The 18,717-nt window shown below is 35.8% G+C and overlaps 1 protein-coding gene across 1 annotated transcript in view; it reads right to left on the minus strand.

Annotated features, from left to right (window-relative positions):
- Positions 1-18,717, minus strand: part of ADAM10 (ADAM metallopeptidase domain 10) — a 49,084-nt gene that overhangs the window by 2,276 nt on the left and 28,091 nt on the right. The window contains exons 5-15 of the mRNA XM_061999459.1: positions 14,111-14,214; positions 12,636-12,785; positions 10,967-11,059; positions 10,175-10,358; positions 7,840-8,003; positions 6,054-6,237; positions 5,064-5,214; positions 2,588-2,771; positions 1,476-1,584; positions 962-1,182; positions 436-562 (exon numbers count right to left, since the gene is read on the minus strand). Coding sequence (XP_061855443.1) covers positions 436-562; positions 962-1,182; positions 1,476-1,584; positions 2,588-2,771; positions 5,064-5,214; positions 6,054-6,237; positions 7,840-8,003; positions 10,175-10,358; positions 10,967-11,059; positions 12,636-12,785; positions 14,111-14,214 — 1,671 coding nt within the window. The remainder of the gene's footprint in view (positions 1-435; positions 563-961; positions 1,183-1,475; positions 1,585-2,587; positions 2,772-5,063; positions 5,215-6,053; positions 6,238-7,839; positions 8,004-10,174; positions 10,359-10,966; positions 11,060-12,635; positions 12,786-14,110; positions 14,215-18,717) is intronic.

Raw genomic sequence — 18,717 nt, forward strand, 5'->3', positions numbered from 1 at the left:
GAAGTTTAAAGAAGAAATTAATTCCAGAAAAGTTGCCCTGGCCATGCAAATTACATACAACTGTTTTTTTCTGAAAGGCTTTAGATTTAGACCTGCAAGGTTTTAAATACACGACTAACTGCACGGAGCATCTACATACTACATTTTATCATCTCAACAGTAGTTCTTCAAACAGGCTGGTCCTTACACAAAATGTAGCATGGAACAGGAAATAAAAGGAACTCTGATTTACGAAAAGTCTTCAAAGCTTTCTTTTGATACACAGGAAAATTAAGCAATAGTTACATTTTTATAAATTGTTTCCCTGGTGTGAATTCCATTTGTAGTTTGTGCCATACGAAGAGCTGTAAGCTGAGACACTGAAAATTTCCCTTCAGAACAAAATAGTTGAGGATAAAATATTTCTCTAAAAATTCAATTATCTGGTCTACTCACCTGGAAGTGGTTTATGAGGAGGCAACTTTGGATTACTGCTTGGAGTATGAACACTGCATATCTTAATGAAACCAGCCATTAACATGATCAAGGCAATTCCCATAAGCAACACTGCCCACCAATAAGCCTAAAAAGATTTAAAAAAATTATTGGGGGGAGTGGTGGGAGGATAGGCATGCAGGCTCATGCACATGCATAAGAGATAGAAGTCACTGAGCTTGGTTTTCCTTTGCTTTTCAAACACCATTTCTGAAACATCACTTAAAAGACCATAACATTTAGAAAAAAAAAATCCCTAAAGTTCATACACAAAAATAGTGAATAGATATTAACACAAAATATTTACTTGTTTGTCATTTGTTTCCATTCCCTTCAATCTGCCAAAATTATTTGCTGCACTCAAGGTGCTTATAAAAAAACTAGTAAAACAAGGACTGATTATACTTTGAATACACCAACGCTTATCAACCATGAATAATAAACAAGAAAATTTTATCTTAGATCAGTAAGAAAACAAACTGCTTACCACAATCCATTCTGCAATATTTTCGTATAGCTCTGGATTAAAAATTGCTTTCTTTAATCTAGCTAGAGGACCATCAGCATCTACTAGCCGACATCTCATAAACACATCACAGTAGCCTTTGAAATCATTACAAGGAGATCCAGGTTGCAAAGTAATAGTTTTAAGATGAAAATATTCCTCCCACTGGATAGAGCCTGTACTTGCACAAGTACTTGGGTCCACTGAAAAGTGAATACAAATTAGATTAATCACACCGTTACCGTATTAAAACACACATGCAGAAATATCTCGGTGTTCAGTTGTTCAAAATGCTTTTGAAAAATTTAAAGTTTCTATACATCTCTAAAAACACAAAATATTTTCACTTCATACAAAACACAATGCAATGTCTATTTGAAACTAAGTATGAACAAAATCATAGTATGCTCTTCAGTTAATAAAATTATAAACACCATAAAAAGATTCCTCAGATATCCAGTGCTATATTTACCCTTACATTTCAGACCAATCTTACTTTTTCTCATGCAGCAGACGTGACACAATTCTCTATCGTCCTTGCCATCTGAACTAGCACACGTACATTCCTCCAAGTCATGCTTCTCACAGATAGAGCCAGCACATTGCTGTTTGAGACAAAAGCATAAGAATACAAAAATCAGTTTCACTTTTAAGCACATTAGGAAAGATATTAATTTAATAGCTGAAAGAATAATTATAGGTCTAAAAATGCTTATCAATAAAAACAATAACTTTCATTTTTTCTGAAGTTTATAAAATATAAAAAATTACTACAGTTATTCAGGTGCAGGTTTATATGATTTTAAAAAATATTATTTACCCTGTTTTCTTTTTTAACACTGTATTTTCTTTTAGTGTCCAAGAGTATCCTGCAAAGTACTCACAGTGCTGCAATTCACACTGAAACATGATTACTCAAAGCCATTGTTAGGAAAACAGAAGTATTTTATCTCAGAAAACAATAATAAAAATTAATGGCAGGAAAAATTGTGATGGGAAGACCCTTGAGATTATATATATATTTCTCTATATATCTAATCTCAAGACAATACCTCTATCTTTAAGACAATTCTAAGTTAGATGAAAAAAATATTACAAGCAGTATCATTTGATTAAAAACCTGAGCAACTTAGAGCAATACAAATTACAGCTCCTTAAGAGGATGATTTTTGCTTGTTTCTGCTTCCAAGTAAACATAAATCAATTCATAAGAGACTTTCCATCAATATTTCATAGCAACTGCCATGGACTCTAACCCAGGAAACTAATGGCAGTGCAGAGTAATTCTATGTGCTTGGCACATCAGTGTTACACACACAAGAGTGGAGGAACTGTGTATTACTCTTAAACCAAATTCAGTATGTATTGACATTTAATTTTCTAAAGCGATGAATTCACCTGATCAAGACAGAAGAAAAATGAAAAGGAACTAGGAAATGAAACACTTTCATATTCTTGAATTTTAACAAGAAACTTTAAACGGAGCCTTCTCAAATAACAAAGCCAACTTGATATTTGTTACTTGCTTATTATTACTTGGCATACCTTGCAACAAACAACTTGCAATTTTGTACTATCATAAACAGAATAACCAACCAAAGCCCATACCCCTTTTATGCAAACTTGTGTGTTCCTGTTGCATTCTGTGAAGTTTTTTTTCGGTTTAGATGCTGGACAGAGAGCACTGACACCATCACACATTCCTTCTTCTGCACAATCAGAATCATTTCGACACTTGTCAGTCTTCAGTTTGAAGCTGCACTGTGGAGTACAGCAGGGGCCTTGACTAGGGCTAGAAAGAAACAGAAAACATAGATGTAAACGAATGATTTCAGGAAAATTATTAATCCTAAAACCTACTCAAATACTCAACATATTTCTGATTTGTGCTAAATGAAGCATGAACTGAAAATTTTTCCTGTCTCTTAAGGTAACAAAAGGTTGGTTACTGCACTTTCAAATAGCTTTCTTAGTCATTGTAATAATCCACTGAGCTATTTGCCTTATATTAAAAAAATGGTACAAGTGCATTTTAAATTAAAACATATAGAAAAGAACAGCATTTCAAAGTTTGTATATATATAGAACATTCAATTAGCAAGTTGGCAAAATTAATTCTGATTAGTTTGATAGTAGTAGTTCCAGTGTAAGTCAAGATGGACCTGTCCCTGATTAACATTTCTAAGATTTTTCTTTTTTTTTTTTTTTCTACTTGCTGCAGTCATTCCACTTACATTGCTTAAATAAACAAGGAAAGGGAAGGAGACAGGTCAGACCTTATATGAGAGATCACAGTCAGCATATGAACAAATCTGGGGGGAAGGAAAGATTTATCAGAGAGCACATATAGCTTCACTGGTTTCCGTAAAAGACTTGGGCTCCTTTCTGTCACAGACAGAATATTTGAGTCCCTTACACTATGTATACCAATATATCTGGCAAAAGAGCAGGAAACAATCATTTCGTTCTGAAGCTGTGCTTGAGTATGCATGCCATTATAAGCAGCATAAGAGTGAAGGTTATAAAACATACTTAAGTAATTGATTAAAACCAAACCTCCTGAGTTCTCATCTGAGTTTACTATGTATCTCAACACTGTTTACAGCATGCCTGTTGGCATTCAGTGGACATCAAAAGATGGCACAGACCTCCTGCAAGTGCATGCTGAGAAAAATCATTCATGTAACACATGTAAAGCTGCTGGATAGACACCATAGTTTGCCTAAAATGTATTTTAGCATGCCATTTTTTCTGATCTATCACTTGGCCTTGCCTTACATGTCTTTCAAAATCTTTGTCCAACAAAGTTTTCAATCTTCATAGAACTGGAAAAAAGGTAATCCTAATCCAAAATGATGCAGCAACTCTTACTTAAAGACTGTTCCAGCAGAGCATAAAGCTGGACTACAGTCAGTTGAACACAAGAGAGTAAAGAAAGGAGGCGGCAGTGGCACTTGGTATACTCAGAAGGAAACAGCTCAATACCATACACGTAACATAAAACATAAAACCGCAGAAGCCAATTATAAAATAAAAATTAAGAGCCTTTATTTTGGAAAAAAAAAAAAAAAGAATTTGCAAGAGGGAAAAAAGAGGGGGAAAAGAGGACAAGCAAAATTATTGTAACAATGAATTCAAAGGAGATGGAATTTCTATCAGGTCTACAGTGTCAAATACACTTTAACAGTAGATGCTACTTTTACTTCCACTCCCAGGATGACAAAGATCATGTTTAGGGCCGGAAAGTTTAATTAGAAGAAAACTGTTTATGTTGTGTTAAAAAGTTGAGCTGGTTTAGACTTAAAAATAGTAATTTTGTCTTCATCTTTAACCAAGAGTCTAACCAGATGTTAAGATTTATGTTGCTCTCTAGAAAGGAACAAAGCTCATGCCTTTCACATGAAAAAAAATCCACTTCAGCTTTCAGATGAGGTAAATTTAACAAGTATCTTAAGTCACAGAAGTACATCTACTTCACTTCATGTCTCATGATCTTTAAAAGTTCCTCTTACAAATCACTGTGTACACAACACTGCCAAGATACAAAGTGACTTAAAGACATAGTTCAATTTCATTTCTCTAACAAGCATTTAAAAAAAAAATTAATTGAATGTATCCTTCAGTCATCTTCCAGTTAGGCAATGCTGCAGAAATGGCACTAATAGGTTCCAATTGGCAATTAATTCTTTCCTGTATCCATTGTAAAAAGAGCATCCTGGTCATGTTTTTCTGAATTGTACAGTTGTTGCAAGATTTCCTCACAACACATTTCCAATCAAAGTAACAGAATTTCCACACACACTGAATATTACGTCATGTTAGCACTAACACAATCCAGTGCTGATAACGTGGGCGTTTTTTTTCAAAAGCTAAAGAATGGCCATCTATGGGAAAGCAAGCCACAATTAACATAAAGAATTGCATAGTGTAATTGTACTTATGAACTGCTCACTCACTTTATAAGACATTTCAAACATAATAGATACTTTAAGAATAATGTAAGTTCAGATTCGGATTCTAAACCACCAATAATAGCTACCACATCTCAAAAATTGAAGTGTGCTGTAACAGACATGCACAATACCTGCAGTATTTGCCTGGTCTTAACTTGCATTTTTTATCTTCTGATTGGTTTGCATCATAACAGCATTCATCTTTACATTGGTCACTGTATCCACAATCACACTGTTCTCCTTGTTCAACCAGTCCATTACCACAGATGGGTTGACCAGACTCTGAAAAACACCAGCATATGTATGTGCAAAGCAGTACACGGAACATGCAATAAATAGACTTATAAACGTTAACATTAACTTTTAATGGCATCCTGCTACTCATGACTGAAAACAACTAATCAAGATGGGTTTCAGGTTAGGGTTCAGGTCAGTTTGCGTTATTAGCTTGCCACCCATCTTAGTCATTCCCGCAGTTTATAGAATTTTAAGCCTCTGAGTAAAACCTTTCTGCTGATAACACTGAGTGTATTTTGAGTGGCTAGAAGATGGACGATGCTAAGAGGAAGTTTTCTGCTAAGCCTCCAGTGGAGCAGCTTCTTGTACTCCTCCTTTAACAGTCTGAGGACTTGAACACAAAAGCTGATGGGTGAACTGCTACCACCACTCCAAAACCTACTCACCACAGAATCTCACATAACCAGAAAGAAAATTCCTGCACTTTTTTTTTACATTCACTTAAAGTTTCCTATATTTTAATTTATGCTTCTTATCTCTCATTCTTTCACTGGGCATGTGTGAAAGCAGTCTGGCCCTGTTTTCTTTACTCCCTCCCATCAGGCTTTTAAGATGAATGAGAGGCTTCCCTGCCCTTCTCAGCCTCAGCTCTCACAGCCTCTCCTTGTAACTCCATTAAGTCCAAGTTATCCCTGCACTGGGGAGCCCAGAACTTGACACAGTACTCCAGATCTCAAATTCAATTCTTTATTTACAGAATCTTTCAATAAACTAAAGATGAAAAAAATTAGTAGCAAAGAAGTAAAATTAAAATTAATAAATTTCTAACTAAGTATAATAGTAAGAGCTTAACCATTTTGCTTTAAGGATGACTAAATACATACCAACAAAACAATTGTTTCTCTTTTTCTCAAGAACTTGGCTGATATTTCGAATGCTACAGATAGAGAACTTGTTGTTGTTCAGTTTGTCCCCAGATGTAGCTCTTGCATACATGATATAATTGCCATTTTCTTTCTGCCCCAAGTTCTTGGACTCTCCTGGAGTGCACTCCATTCCAGAATCATGCTGCAAAACAAACATTTTAAAATTACTTCTATCAAGACGGTGTCTCTAATATCTTGCTGTCTTTTTTTACATCTGCAAAAGTAATGTGATTTGGTAACCCTAACATAATAAGAACAAAAGATTCGTAAAAACAAAACAGCATCTTATTCTCTAATTTTCTTGGAATACAAAAAGTATACAGAGAACAAAAGCTTGGTTTAGATTTTTTTGTTTTGTTACGGGTTTTCCTGTGGTTTTGGTGTCCCTCCACCACCCTTCCTGACAACAGTAGCATCTAATTTCTTTAGTCTATTTGCATTCTTGGTAATGCATATCTGAAACGCATGTCATGGAATGAATACTGACTTTAAAAAGTTGCCATTCCTGAAAAGACTGGCTTTATGATCATAAAAGGAATATGGAATGTAAGTTGAATAAAAGTGGGAGCAGTTAAATGAAAAAGCAGTCTGCTCTTTGCTTGTTTCGGGGGAGGTACAAAGGTATCAGAATAGAGCACAAGCCTTTCTGTCAGCCAGTGACTAGATCTATACAGTATCCAGCACAATGAATGAAATGCATTACAGGTTGGCTTAATAGCAATTAGCAGACTGACAAAATAGAAGTGTAAGATGTATCCAGCTTTCCAGAAATAAAACATATGTCTATAAGATTTACCTACTTATTTTGGAAAGTTTTCAACATAGTAAGGAGAACTATATCATTTATTATAGTTTGGTAGAACCAAACATATACTTTCACACATTTCCCTGCATCAAATGCAATTTCAGAATAAAATTAAAAGAATCATCTTTCAGGCTGATCCAAAAGATGTTTCACTTGGTGGGATTGCTTTTTCAGTTTCAGGTGCTCATATTTTCAGTTATACTTGGAAGGCTTGTTCCTGCTCTTAGCGGTGGTATTATGGATTTTCTCAAGCCACACAAAGAATACATTCACATGTGACTATCTGTTTTGAAAGAACTTATCCTTCTTGATTTCATTTCACTTCCAAGAGCAGAAAGACTCTATATTTAAGCTTAAAAATAAAAAACTCAAAACAGAATACTTTCTTTTCATTTCCAGCAAAACCAAAAGCTTCATGCTTTCAGCTTGCCACAAACAAATCATGTCCCTAAATGTCTGAGAGACGATTCTACTTAAAAATATTGTTCTTGGTATCTTAATACTCTGCACAATTTTCTGAGATAAACTTGTAAGTATAAATAATTGAACATAAAAAGTGTCACTTCGATCTTCAGTTATTTAATAAAGTGTCATCCTAGTAACTTTTTTTTATTCTTCCTGCTCTCAAGGATTTACTGAAATGTGTGTGATCTTAGTCTTCAAAAAAGAAGAGAGAAGTTTTAGGAAGTAATAGTATAGTCCCTTTATAAGGGATTAAAATAGCAGAAATAAACAATTCACAAAATCCACTGTTGCACCAGTGCTGTCAAATACTCACAGAGACACTTAGTTTGGTAATCTGTTCTTTACTATGTTTGTATACAAGGTGCATGCACACATGCACATGCAGTCATGAGCGTAAAAAGTAACAACTCCATTTGCAAATCATACACTTTAAAAGAGTTGAAAGTGAGTTAACAGATCAATAGTAATACTCACAGGTGAACCAAAGTTATGCCCAACCTCATGAGCAAAAGTAATGTGAGAAACCTTCGGAGGAACATGAGACCCATAGTTCTGAACAGTGATGATTCCAGTGTTCAAAGACTTCTTCTTACCATCAGAATAGAGTTTGCTCTTTTCACATATTCCACCAGAGCTACCTGCATTTAGACAAAAGTATGACAATTAGGCATTTAAGAAAAAGTTGGACTGTGTTACTTTTCTAGCAGCATTTAGAACAAAAACCAGCTTGCTCCCTCAGTGGATACCTCCGGACTGAGAGTTCTGTGTAGTTAATATTAACTCAACTTTGAGAGCAGATTAGATTTATCCACACTAATGCTCTCAGCACTGAATGGATACATTCACACAAGAAGTTAGTCGTTTTAGAATAGCTACTAAGTTAAAGTCATTTTGGGTGTTCACTGCACAGACAAGCCCTGATTTCATCATACCTGTCTGTAGTACAAGACTAGCAAGGTGCAATGTCCAATGTAAGTACCCTCAATCTACATCCCATTTGGAAGTGAAAAAAAAAAACCAAAATCCACTGTAAAAATCACAGGAGATCTGCTCTCACAGCAAGAGTATTTATATAAAATGTCTAGGATTAACTAAATAACCTTGTCAGCAAAATGACTCATTTTTTCACTGTCAAACTAAAGCTGAAAATGCTTGTGATGTGTGGGTTAATCAGACCCGTATTTAGAAAGCTGATAATCAAGTACATCACACTTACTGTTTGGAAAAAGTCTCAAAATTGTGACTTCAATTTCAACATCTTTTTCCATGACTCCAGTTTATACTGAGACATTATCAATGATCTAAAGTTTGGTTATTCTATTACTAACATAAACGGTCTCTAAAAAACATTCTAAAGAAGTTTCCTTGCTTTCTGAAGTAAAATTTCATTTTAGTGAAATATCTCATTGAACCTGTGTCAGTATGTGCATTAAGGGTGAAAACCTCTGTAAGAAACTTCATTTTTAATTAATCAATTAGATTTAAAAAAAACCCACAGTCTTTATGAAAAGCAGTCTTTATGGAATGCACATTCTGATTCATCCAGTTCTTGTTTGGTTTATACACCACATGAGTCATCACAGACCCAGTTTCTTATTTACATAGGTCACTTGTGTATTATTTCTCCTATGGTTCTTCCACAGTCACTAAGGTTACTCCAGACAGGTCCCTCTAAACATACTACACTCATAGGTCCTTTGATCTGTTACCCATCCGAATACTCTACATTTGAGAATTTAAATTTCCTAAAATTAAAGTCTGAGAGACTGTCATACAGTTTTCCACATAGCTCCAGTACTCTACAGCCAACACATGCTGCAGAGTAAAGTACATTGGTAAACAAGGTGAGGTTATAATGTATAACAATCTCAAGAACGGGTTCTCCACAATTACTCCAGTTCTGTTAAAGATCTTGATAATGTTCTCATAAAAGTATTCAGTCCTGCAAAGTCTCACAGAACTTGCTCTTCAGCCTAATTCCTTATTCTATAGAAATCACTTGAGGGAAGAAACAAGGGAAGACTGTTCCATCTGAGTGAAAGTTTCTAAAGTTTGGAATTTGTACTAAGCTAAAATTAAATAATTTTTATTTACTCAAATTTAAAGACTAACAACTTTCAAACATAATTTTATATAACTAACACATCCCATAAAACTAATACAGCCAGGACAAATATCTCGTGATGCTGTGTACATGAAGACTTACTATTTGATTTTTACATGAAAAGACATGCTTCAGACTCCAAATAGACAACTACATTGAAATTATTAAGTAGTTGTTGAAGACTCAAGCAATAATTATTCTCCTGTCTCCTAGAACAAGATCTCACTGATTTAACTTTATTAAATACACAGCAAACAAAACAAAAAAATCCCCACAAAACTGGATTCTAGTACTAACTAGGAGACCTAAGGATTTTGCAGTGTAGTTCTGCAAAATTCAGACTGAATAGGTGGAAGCTCTGTTTGTATATAGCAGAAGTACTTGTTTTTTTTCTGTCACTTTTCAGGTCACTCATATCTGTTAAATAAAAAAGCCACATAATAAGAGTTTTGTCTAACAAAATAAGGACAGTTTTCTTTATTGCTCACATCTTGCATATCAGAAAGACGGGGAGACTAATTGAATCAACACATGATATGCTGTTCTGTATGTTTTAAAAAATCAAACCATATGTAACCAAAACTGGTAAGTTGACTTTGAGATTTTTGTCTATTTGCTGTCAATTTAAATGCAAGTTTCTACTTTTCTTTTTCTACCTCCCTACAATACTTCATATCATAGCCCTGATGGTTTGGAGATAATTACCTGAAGGGGCTCCAACCCAAGCCAGACCAAGGACTCCATCATCAAAATCACGGTCTGTAAACACATAGGCCAAGCAATAATCATCATGATTCTGTTCCGAGTTCAGTTCCAGAAACTTTTCCACACCAATGTTAGGAAATCTGAAGGGATTGGAAGAGTCTCTCTCATCTACAGTTGTGTTAATCTAAAAATAAATTGAAACAAACTGTAAGACGTAATTAATTTTCACTTGACTTGTAAATACCAGCTAAGAGGCTTACTGTTGTCAATACCTACCTTGTTATGCTAAATAGTTAAAGATGCTGCTACAGACTTAAACACCCTGATAAATCATTACCCCAATAGTTGGAAAACCAAGTTCTACAAAAAAGAATTGCATGATTTGTATAATAAATCCTCACACTCTTATTTCTTTTTCCTTTCCATCAGTACCCAAAACCTTATATTTATCATCACTTCTAGGAGGACCTTCAACTTGGACAGCCATTATCTGTTTCAGTATTGAGCTCTCAGAGAGCAATACAGTCTATCCATCACATAGTCAACACTGATGAAATGTAAGAAGTTGATTCCTATAAAAATTGACTACAGCTCAATAAGTAGTAGCAGAAGTAGCAGGTTTTTGACAACAAACACTACAACTAACCAAATAAATGGGTTAGGAAACCATTTACTACAGAGACACTTGTGTTATAAAATTACTAGCAATAAATGGATAAGTGAACAGGACTTCTGAAAAATACAGCCTCCAGCACTATTAGTAAAGGTAAAAGTGTTTCCCATACAACTTACTCTTATTCGTTTCACCATGAAGCTGATGTTACGAATTCCTGAGAAATCTGTTGACTGGTAAATAGTGTCAATCGCTTTCACATGGCTGGATATCTGTCAAAGCAAAAGTATCTACAGTTCAAAGCAGTGTGCACTACGCTATAGCTAATCTTAAATAGCAAGAAATGCAAGGTCTGTACTTTTGCATAGAAAATTATGTGATCTATGAGCTCTAACAAGTCTGTTTAATTAAATGCTGATGGCAAAGAATGGAAATGAATAACTACATAACCTAGTATTCACATTGCCACCATGCCAGACAACAGCAAAGCTGTTTGCAAGCCCGCTCCCCCCCTCCTTTTTTTTTCACAGCATTGTTCTTTCATTTCTGATAGAACATAAATGTTAAAAAACTTCTAATTTACCTTTCCCAAGAACACACAGATAAGCTAATTCATTGAAAATCTGATTTTGAAGGTAACTTCACAGTTTTGAAAAATATTACTTGAATTGTATATATATCATGTGAAGAATAAACAGGAAAAGTCAGATTTCCAAGTGGCAGTAAAACTTTAAGAGAAGTATGTTAACATGCTAGTTTTACTTTTAACAAATGATCAGCAAAAAGAAAACCAACCTCTTTTTCCAGTTAATAGTATATTGATTAGTGAAAAACATCTGCCTTTAGTTGCTGTTGCATTTTTAACCCTTTACTACAGGAACAGATCTCACTGTCATGAGCTCAGTGTTTTGAACTAGAATTTCAAATGGAAGGCTATGCAGGTGTTAGGGTAGAGGCTAGGAAGGCTGTCAAACAGAATACAACTATTTAGGAAGTATTATTTTTTCCGGATAAGAACTGAGAAGAGTCAAGATTGCAAATCTTGCTCAGAGGTGCTAAACAAACCACAGTTGCCATTATTAACTAAAGGAAGCACAAGCTCAGAACTTTTGCACAAACAAGTAACATATTTTTAGTTAATTTAAAAAAAAGTTTCAATAAAGTCACAATCACTGGAACAAGACATTCTAAAGCAAATAAGCAATAATAAACACAATTGTGGTGAGTTGACCCTGGCTGCATTCCAGGTGTCCACTGAGCTGCTCTATCATTCCCCTCCTCAGCAGGACAGGGGTGGAGAAAATAAGACGGGAAAATGCCTTGTGGGTCAAGATAAAGGCAGTTTAATAAAGCAAAAGTAAAGGTAAACACAAGATTTTATTCTCTACTTCCCATCAGCAGGAGCTGCCTGGCCACTTCCCAAGAAGCAGGGCTTCAGCACAGTAGCAGTTGCTCCAGAAGACAAATGTAAATAACAGGTGTCCCTCCTTTCTCTTTGCTTTTACTACTGACCAGATGTCACACTGTATGGAATACCCCTTTGGTCAGTTTCAGTCACCTAGCCAGGCTGTACCCCCTCCCAAGATTTTGCCTACCCTTAGCCTACCAGCAAGGGGAGGGTAATGTTGAAGAGACAGCCTTAATGCTGTGGGAACACTGCTTAGCAGTAGCCAAAACCGGTGTGTTACCAACACCTTTCCAGCTACCATTACAAAGTATAGCATGATGAGGACTGCTATTGGAGAAATGAACTCCATCTCAGCCAGACCCAATACCACAATTTAATTATGTGAAATTTATCAGAAATACATAAATGCAGATTGTTTAAAACAAAGGGGTTGGACATACCTGTGCAATTACAGCTTCCCGTGTTCCATAATGCTTGTAGAAGAGATGATCAGTCTGAATATACAGCTGACATGTATTTTTTTCAGCCTGAGTAGCACGTTTTTTTCTTAAAACCTGTGGACCATTGTTCTTAGGCTCTTCAACAGGCTTCTACATACACACAGGAAATGAATATGCTCATTTAGTAGATCTACGTGTTGCACGTGAATCTTGAATTAAACTAAGTACGTTACAGCCAGTTTTCAAGTATGCCATCTATTTTTAGAGATATTTCAGTCAAATTCTTCTGTGCATTTCATTTTGTATTACTAAAGGCAGTCGATGTGAAATCAATTTTTTCATTCATGTGATCTTTGGCATTTTAATTTTCCATAATCCTAAAGTGAACAGTTTGTAGATTAGAAAAAAAAAACCCACCTCTGCGGGACTGAAATACATCCTCCCTATCACATATTATTTCACGTTGTAATTACCTTATTCAGCTACCTCAGCAAACAGAAATACTTAATCACTTCAGCATGGAACAAATGATATGTTAAACATTATTTTTAAATAATGCTCATTAGTCAGAGCAGTATCTGCTAACACATCTGCTTTATGGTATTCACTGGTTTACAACCCATACTCTCCATGAAGTTTTACAAGGATATGTTTAGGAAAACATGTTATTGTTAATAACACTGAACTGTTTAATATTGTTGATAATTTCTGGAGTCATGAGGTAAATAAACTTCAAGTTGCTGATGCTATTGAAACAAGCCATATTGTGCAGATTTGTTGGCATATACTTAACTGGCACCACAAAATGATGCCAAAACTTGAAACAACTCAGAACTTAGCTAACACTAAGAAAAACTTAATAATTTACTGTTGGAAAATGTTGGAAAAAAACCCAATTTCATGACAAGTGATGCACACCTGAAGGCAAAAAACCCTGCAAGACCCAAAACAGGTACCTAAGTCCCTTCCATAGACCACTTACCTCCTATTACAAGCAATCTGTAGCATGCTGTAACCCCTTCAATCTTTCAATATTGCTAGTAAAACCCTCCCAGTCATCACTTCATTTGCCATTGAAAGCAATCAGATATTAGAAGTGTGTTACATTAACATAACTTGAAGCTCTGAAAGTTATTACTCTTTAAGGACTAACATATTACTTGAAAATCAAGGGATCTTGAAAATCTTCCTTCTCAATAAAATATATTCCCCATCTCAAGTTTGATTTCCACATCCAATATTCCAATTGTTTAAAAATTTGAGACCATGTAGGATTCATTAAGACTATGAGCTAGCACATCTATGCTGCAGAAGCAATGAGAAGAGTAATTTAGAAAAAGTATGCTAATAAGAAGCCTCTAGCAAGAATTTAAGTACCTCACAATGTTGAGGAATGATGACTGAGCAAAAGTAAGAGATAAACGATATAGGAAGTTATTACAGTAATTTCTACTGAACATTAGCCTGTGTTGTACCTCTGTTGTTGGTTCTTCTATACCAGTCATCTGGTACTTCTGCATTCTTTCAAATACTGAATGGTCTGCACAACCTCCTTGTGGTCCATATTTATGTGGATATTCTAAAAAGAGGAAGGCTAGGTTGAGTTTTCAAATTTCCAGTACGAATGCAAAATATAGCTGTATCAGTGCAACTTATTCAGTCTGTGTGCAACATTGTTCATGCAGTTTGAGAGAAGCCTTCTAAAATTGAAGTTCTATGCAGACAGTTTTTGTTTTGTTCAACATTTCTACTAAGATACATTCTTAGTTTTATAAACAGAACAAAACCGACAATTGCTTCATAAGGTTGTACGAAAGATAAGAAAGCATGGTGAGTAATGTCTAAAATAAAGTATGAGAACTATTATTTATACATCTGTGCCAATTAGCTTGAATTGGCAGTAACCTTTTAAAAAATGAATTCACAATGGAAAATTATTAAGAGATCAAGTATACTAAAGATTGCTTGGATAAGGTTCTTGAATTTAACTTGGTAAACTAAAACAAAAAAAACCACCTTGCTACTATTCTGAGAGGATTCTCCTACTTCACCCTCCGTGGAATTTTTGAAAGTTTTCATATGATGTAACTTAGCTACCAATACATAAGAACTGAAACGCTAAAGATCCTTGGTTTCAAACTCAGCTCTACATCTACAATCCTGAACTTGCTAGCAATTTTAATGACAAGGTAAAAGGCACGATTTCCATTCTGAAAGGAAATACTACAATGAAGAGCAAGAGATCAGCGTGTGTACATATATATACATACATACGTGTAGATTTAAAACCTACAGAATTACAGATATATTTAAAACTTACAGGTAAAGTAAAATACAAGACTGAAAAAGAACATTTTCATCACTTCTTTACTATAGCTAACTTGAAATTTAAATAATAAAGCCCTAGTACTATCTGGGTACACATCAGTTAAATGTGCTGGAGATCCAAACTATCTCAGTGAGAATATCATAGAATTGGCTGCTTACAAAGGGTTATTCTTTCTATACATTTCAATGCAGATCTCATTGCACATGTGAATACATCTCAGACACATATGGTAGGGTTTTGACTGTTAGTACCTATTGGAAATTTGTAAGCAATGTTTACTTGCCGAAGCTGCCTCTAGAGATGACAAGTACCGAAGGGAAAGTCTTATCCTTTCAGTTTCTTTGCAGATTGGTTCTCATATCGGTGCCCCAGTTATGTGGTAAGTACAGATTATGGAAGTCACATACATAAATACTTAAGGAACCAGTTTCTGTAGTGCAAAGTAAAGTTCTACCTTCTCAACAGGGTGCAGATTTTGTCATAAATGAGTAAACTTGACCAAGGCTCTGGTTTTTTGAGGAGTTGGTAGTGGTTGTTTTTTAATTCTTGTTTGATGAGGTTTTTTTCTTGTTTTGAGAGTAGTTTGGTGCATTATTTTAACAAGTGTGAAGATCCAGAATCACAGATTAAGTGGAAACAGGAGTAGATTTATAAAGCCTAAGACCTGGCACCAAGGACCTGATGCCCACATTATAGGCATTTCTGGGGACTTTACCCTGGACTAGCTCTAACTTGGTTCTGTGGAGCCAAAGCCTGTTAAGAGTTGGAGCACAGCAGATACACTCCTCGAGTATGCACTGTCATACAGCTTTATCTGACAGCTGCCTTTAATTACCTGTGATTCTCATACCTGATTCCTGCAGTCATACTGTATGATACAGCCAAACTATTTCAATATAAAAGCCCAATTTGCTCCAGACTTTCTCCCTGCATCATTCATCTTGAAATTTGGTATTTCAATCACTGAAAGCCAGGGGAAAATTAAATAGCAAACAGAAGAAAAAAATCTAAATCATATTTTCCTGGCATACAGCTAAAGTCGAGTTCTGAGAAAACCAAACCATTTACTATGGGCCTACAGTCCAAAATATCCAAAGACCAGATTCAGTGGACCCACTGATTAGCTTAGAAGAACTGATAAGAATTAAAAGTAGTCTTCCAACCTCCATTCCTCTCAATCACACACAGAATCATAATGGTTGGAAAAGACCTTAAAGATCAGGTCCAACCAATAACCTAACATTGCTAAGCCCATCACTAAACTAAACCATATCCCTCAGCACCTCATCTATGTGTCTTTTGACATATCTAGGGATGGTGACTCCACCATCTCCCTGGGCAGCCCATTCCAATGCTTAACAACCCTGTCGGTGAAAAAGTTCTTCCTAATGTCTAACCTAAACCTCCCCTGGCACATCTTGAGGCCATTCCCTCTTGTCCTATCATTCATTACTATAGAGAAGAGATCAATTCCCACCTCACTACAACTCCCCTTCAAGTAGTTGTAGAGAGTGATCCTATCTCCTATCAGCCTCCTCTTCTCTAGGTTAAACATCCACAGCTCCCTCAGTCACTCCTTATAAGACTTGTTCTCCAGACCCTTCACCAGCTTCATTGCCTATCTCTGGGCAAGTTCCAGCACCAAAATATCCTTCTTGTAGTGAGGGGCCTAGAACTGGACACAGTATTCAAGATGCAGCCTCACCAGTGCTCAGGACTGGTGGACAATCACTTCCTTGGCCCTGCTGGTCACACTATTTCTGATACAATCCAGGATGCCATTGGCCTTCTTGACCACCTGAGTACACTGCTGGCTCATCTTCAGCTGGCTGCCAGTTAACATCCTCAGGTCTTTTTCTGCTGGCCAGCTTTTTAGCCACTCTGCCCCAAGCCTGTAGTATTGCATGGGGCTATTGTTGCCCAAGTGCACCACCCAGCACTTGGCCTTGTTGATCTGCACGTAATTGGCCTTGGCCCATCGATCCAGCCTCTCCAGGTCCCTCTGAAGAGCCTTCCTGCTCTCAGGGAGGTCTATGTTCCCACCCAGCTTGGTATCATCAGCAAATTTACTGAGAGTGCACTTAATCCCCTCATCTAGATCACTGATAAAGATGTTAAATAAGCCCCAGAACTGAGCCCTGGGCAACATCACTAATGACTGTCCACCAACTGCATTTAACTGCATTCACTACAACCCTCTGTGCCCAGTCATCCAGTTAGTTTTTCACTCATCTCAGGGTAGGTCCACCAAGCCATATGTTGCCAGTTTCTCCAGGAGAATGCTACAGGTGACTGTGTCAAAGGCCTTACTAAACTCCTGGAAGATCACATTCACATTTACAAGTATTTAAAGAAGCCACATTTAACACTTTTTTTTTTTTTTTTAAACTAGCTAATGATAAATGAGGTTGATCTAAACAGTTAGGTTTTTTTCAAATTGGATCCTTTTCTAGGTACAAAGTATTTTACTGCTTCACTAAATATTGTGCTTTCTCACTAAGCAAACACACTTCTTGTCAAAGAAAGTTTCAGCCTATGAGTAATTGAAAGACTGTAGTTGGGTGTGAACAGTTACTTATCTCACGAGCAAATTTTATCTACTTGTAAAAGTATCCAAGTGCAGTATTGTATTTAAAGGTTTATTTCCAGTCTGAATTTTAGAGAAGCTGCTCAAAGATGTAACACCGTAACTTTTTCTTTGGCCAATTTTATGCCTAATCCAACTTGACTAGGGTTTGTCAACAAGATTATTAACAAAACTTTGATATTGTGTGGGAGATAATTTGTTTGGATCCTACTAAAGTTGTTTCTTTAAATTAAAAAGAAAAGAAGACTTTTGAGAGGTAACTACAATGAACGTGCAGTACTTAAGATTTTTGAAAAAAATCTAGATTTCTGAAGGAACCTATATTTTCCTTTCACTATTTTGCAGAAATGTTCATGAATTACTGTTATCAGGACCTTGTATGTCTAAAGAATTTCTGCATATTAGTGTTCTACATATCAAACATACTATTTTTGAACTGCTGTCATCATGTTTCGTCCAGTATGGTTAGCACTATGACAGTGTCAGAATGGAGAAAGAGGAAAAAAATGTCTTACTGTAAGCTAACTTGCCCATTTAATTAGCTATGTAGTAGAACATTGGCTTTGCTATAATCAATATAATAAAAATGTATTTATATTATAATGATATATATTTAATATATTAATATATTGATATGTTTTTTCTGTAATCAATATAACAAAAAAGCACCTTTCACTCACTGCTGAGGTCATTTGTACTCGTTGATTCTGTTTACCATCACTAGATTGGAGTGAAGAGCAAAGGATTATAGACACACACTATCCTTCTTCATCTCTACCACCTTTTTTTCCTTTCACCATAGTATTAAAAACATCTACTGTATTTAATTTCTCACTGTCCACTACCTGATTTCACATCATTGACTGCTTATCTCTGAGACAAAAGCATGTTGCACAAGGGGAGGTCAATACTACCTCACCATCAGCAGACTTCATCTACATAAAACCCCTGTAACTTTAAAGCAACCCCTGTAACTTTAAAGCAACCCCTGCAACTTTAAAGCAACCCCTGCAACTTTAAAGCAACCCCTGCAACTTTAAAGCAACCCCTGCAACTTTAAAGCAACCCCTGCAACTTTAAAGCAACCCCTGCGCCTTAGCTGCAGGAAGCCACAGAAGTTAACTGGAAACATGACCACACAGCATATTTTGCACCAGCACAACATG

Source organism: Colius striatus, chromosome 7, assembly GCF_028858725.1.
Source record: "Colius striatus isolate bColStr4 chromosome 7, bColStr4.1.hap1, whole genome shotgun sequence".
Taxonomy (NCBI): Eukaryota; Metazoa; Chordata; class Aves; order Coliiformes; family Coliidae; genus Colius; species Colius striatus.